The sequence below is a fragment of the Cervus canadensis genome, chromosome 2, assembly GCF_019320065.1.
Source record: "Cervus canadensis isolate Bull #8, Minnesota chromosome 2, ASM1932006v1, whole genome shotgun sequence".
NCBI classification, from domain to species: domain Eukaryota; kingdom Metazoa; phylum Chordata; class Mammalia; order Artiodactyla; family Cervidae; genus Cervus; species Cervus canadensis.
In genome coordinates, this window is record NC_057387.1 from 40,853,592 (window position 1) to 40,856,693 (window position 3,102).

Here is a 3,102-nt window from a genome sequence, read left to right on the forward strand (position 1 = left end):
TTAACTGCCCCACAACCCTACCACCCCTAATTAGCCTGCAAGATACTTGAGCACCTCAGTGATATGTATTATATCAGCCTACCTAAATAAAATATCAGAAATATTAATACATGAAAAAATAAATATAATAAGAAGGAAGTTATTGAAATAAAGAAGTTATATAGTATATAAACTTGATAACAGCTTTAACTGATTATTTTTTCTGATATCAAAGGGACAAGTCAAAACATGCTGTATTTTGTTGTTTCTTAAAAAATATGTAAGCAAAACTAAAATTTCAAGATTGGAGATGAGGCTTGGAGGTGCGGAGAACAGGAAACAGCCAGAGACCTCTAGGAGATTCTTCTGAGCGTAGGTAATATTGAATTGGACATAAGAGTCCTATTAAAAGGAAATCTTGCAATATTCTTATTACATAGCTGTTAATTAGCAGCATATAATTTCTGTTGGATTTTTTGATAAATAAACATTTACGGCTTGTTCTCTGTCTAGCTGTGACCGGCTGAGGAGGCGCGGCGGCATAGGGACGGTACCCTTGCCGGGCTACTACAGCACTAGGGTGTCAGTTGGTCCCTCCCAGAACGCTTCAGTTCTGCCCTGGAAGGATATATTTAATAACTGATTGGTGTGTCCCTTGAATACAAGAAAATGGAAACTGAACAGCCAGAGGAAACCTTTCCCAACACCGAAACCAATGGCGAATTTGGTAAACGCCCTGCTGAAGATATGGAAGAGGAACAAGCTTTTAAAAGATCTAGAAACACTGATGAGATGGTTGAATTACGCATTCTGCTTCAGAGCAAGAATGCTGGAGCAGTGATTGGGAAAGGAGGCAAGAATATTAAGGCTCTCCGTACAGACTACAATGCCAGTGTTTCAGTCCCAGACAGCAGTGGCCCCGAGCGCATATTGAGTATCAGTGCTGATATTGAAACGATTGGAGAAATTCTGAAGAAAATCATCCCTACCTTGGAAGAGGGCCTGCAGTTGCCATCACCCACTGCAACCAGCCAGCTCCCGCTCGAATCTGATGCTGTGGAATGCTTAAATTACCAACACTATAAAGGAAGTGACTTTGACTGCGAGTTGAGACTGTTGATTCATCAGAGTCTGGCAGGAGGAATTATTGGAGTCAAAGGTGCTAAAATCAAAGAACTTCGAGAGAACACTCAGACAACAATCAAGCTTTTCCAGGAATGTTGTCCTCAATCTACTGACAGAGTCGTTCTTATCGGAGGAAAACCTGATAGGGTTGTAGAGTGCATAAAGATCATCCGTGATCTTATATCAGAGTCTCCCATCAAAGGACGCGCTCAGCCTTACGATCCCAATTTTTATGATGAGACCTATGACTATGGTGGTTTTACAATGATGTTTGATGACCGCCGTGGACGTCCTGTGGGATTTCCAATGAGGGGAAGAGGTGGTTTTGACAGAATGCCACCTGGTCGGGGTGGGCGTCCCATGCCTCCCTCCAGAAGAGATTATGATGACATGAGCCCTCGTCGAGGACCTCCTCCACCCCCTCCCGGGCGAGGTGGCCGGGGTGGTAGTAGAGCTCGGAATCTTCCTCTTCCACCACCACCACCACCTAGAGGAGGAGATCTAATGGCCTATGACAGAAGAGGAAGACCTGGAGACCGTTATGATGGCATGGTTGGTTTCAGTGCTGATGAAACCTGGGACTCTGCAATAGATACATGGAGCCCATCAGAGTGGCAGATGGCTTATGAACCACAGGGTGGCTCTGGATATGATTATTCCTATGCAGGGGGTCGTGGCTCATATGGTGATCTTGGTGGACCTATTATTACTACACAAGTAACTATTCCCAAAGATTTGGCTGGATCTATTATTGGCAAAGGTGGTCAGCGGATTAAACAAATCCGTCATGAGTCGGGAGCTTCGATCAAAATTGATGAGCCTTTAGAAGGATCCGAAGATCGGATCATTACCATTACAGGAACACAGGACCAGATACAGAATGCACAGTATTTGCTGCAGAACAGTGTGAAGCAGTATGCAGATGTTGAAGGATTCTAATGCAAGATATTTTTTCTTTTTTATAGTGTGAAGCAGTATTCTGGAAAGTTTTTCTAAGACTAGTGAAGAACTGAAGGAGTCCTGCATCTTTTTTTTTTATCTGCTTCTGTTTAAAAAGCCAACATTCCTCTGCTTCACAGGTGTTCTGCATTTGAGGTGTAGTGAAATCTTTGCTGTTCACCAGATGTAATGTTTTAGTTCCTTACAAACAGGGTGGGGGGTGGGGGAGGGTGTGCAAAAACTAACATTGAAATTTTGAAACAGCAGCAGAGTGAGTGAATTTTAATTTTTGTTCATTGTTGGTGGTTTAAAGAAGTCCCCCCATGTAATTATTGTGAACACTTTGCTTTGTGGTCACTGTAACATTTGGGGTGGTGGGACAGGGAGGAAAAGTAACAGTAGTCCATATGTCCCTGGCATCTATTCAGAGCAGTGTGCAGAATGTAATGCTCTTTTGTAAGAAACGTTTTATGATTTTTAAAATAAATTTAGTGAACCTAAAAAAAAAAAAAAAACATTTACAATCAGGAGCTCTATCTGGCTATTATTTGCAAGAGATAAAAAAAAGCTGCCTAATAACATCTTTAGTGCAGACACTGAAAACTTCCTCACTCAGGAAGATGATGCTTAAAGGGTAGGTTTAACCAATGACCGGCCAGTGTGTGAAAAAAAGAGTCAAATAATTACAATAACAAGCTTCAAACCAATTTTCCTAAAAATTTGAAATTCAAGAATTGAGATTTTAAGTCACCTAAATCTAGCAAATCTTGAAAAACCATGCTGCATAAATGTTCAGAAGTCCCCAATTTTGGGGGGTAAGTCTTTTACAAGGACAAATGTTGTGGTAAGAAATTTTCCTACTTTTCCTTTGGGAAGAAATAAAAACTCCATCAGAATATTCTATGGTCATTTTCTTTCCTTTCAGCTTTTAAATTCTTTCTGGTTATTAAAATAATATGCATCTACCTGTAAAGTACATGTAAGTAGGTATCTTATTTTTTTTTTTTTTTTCTTACACAATTGAAATATAGTGTGTACGTTTAGAATCTTGACTTTTCC

At 40.5% G+C, this 3,102-nt stretch overlaps 1 protein-coding gene across 1 annotated transcript; it reads left to right on the forward strand.

The window, feature by feature from the left end:
- The first annotated feature begins 479 nt into the window (after positions 1–479).
- On the forward strand, positions 480–2,558 carry LOC122436634 (heterogeneous nuclear ribonucleoprotein K-like). The gene has a single exon (XM_043460519.1). The coding sequence runs from the start codon at positions 649–651 to the stop codon at positions 2,041–2,043; it is 1,395 nt and encodes a 464-aa protein (XP_043316454.1). The 5' UTR covers positions 480–648; the 3' UTR covers positions 2,044–2,558.
- Positions 2,559–3,102: the final 544 nt, after the last annotated feature.

Excerpts from the sequence above, each read along its gene's own strand:
- LOC122436634 (XM_043460519.1), top strand. The coding sequence starts at position 649 with ATGGAAACTGAACAGCCAGAGGAAACCTTTCCCAACACCGAAACCAAT.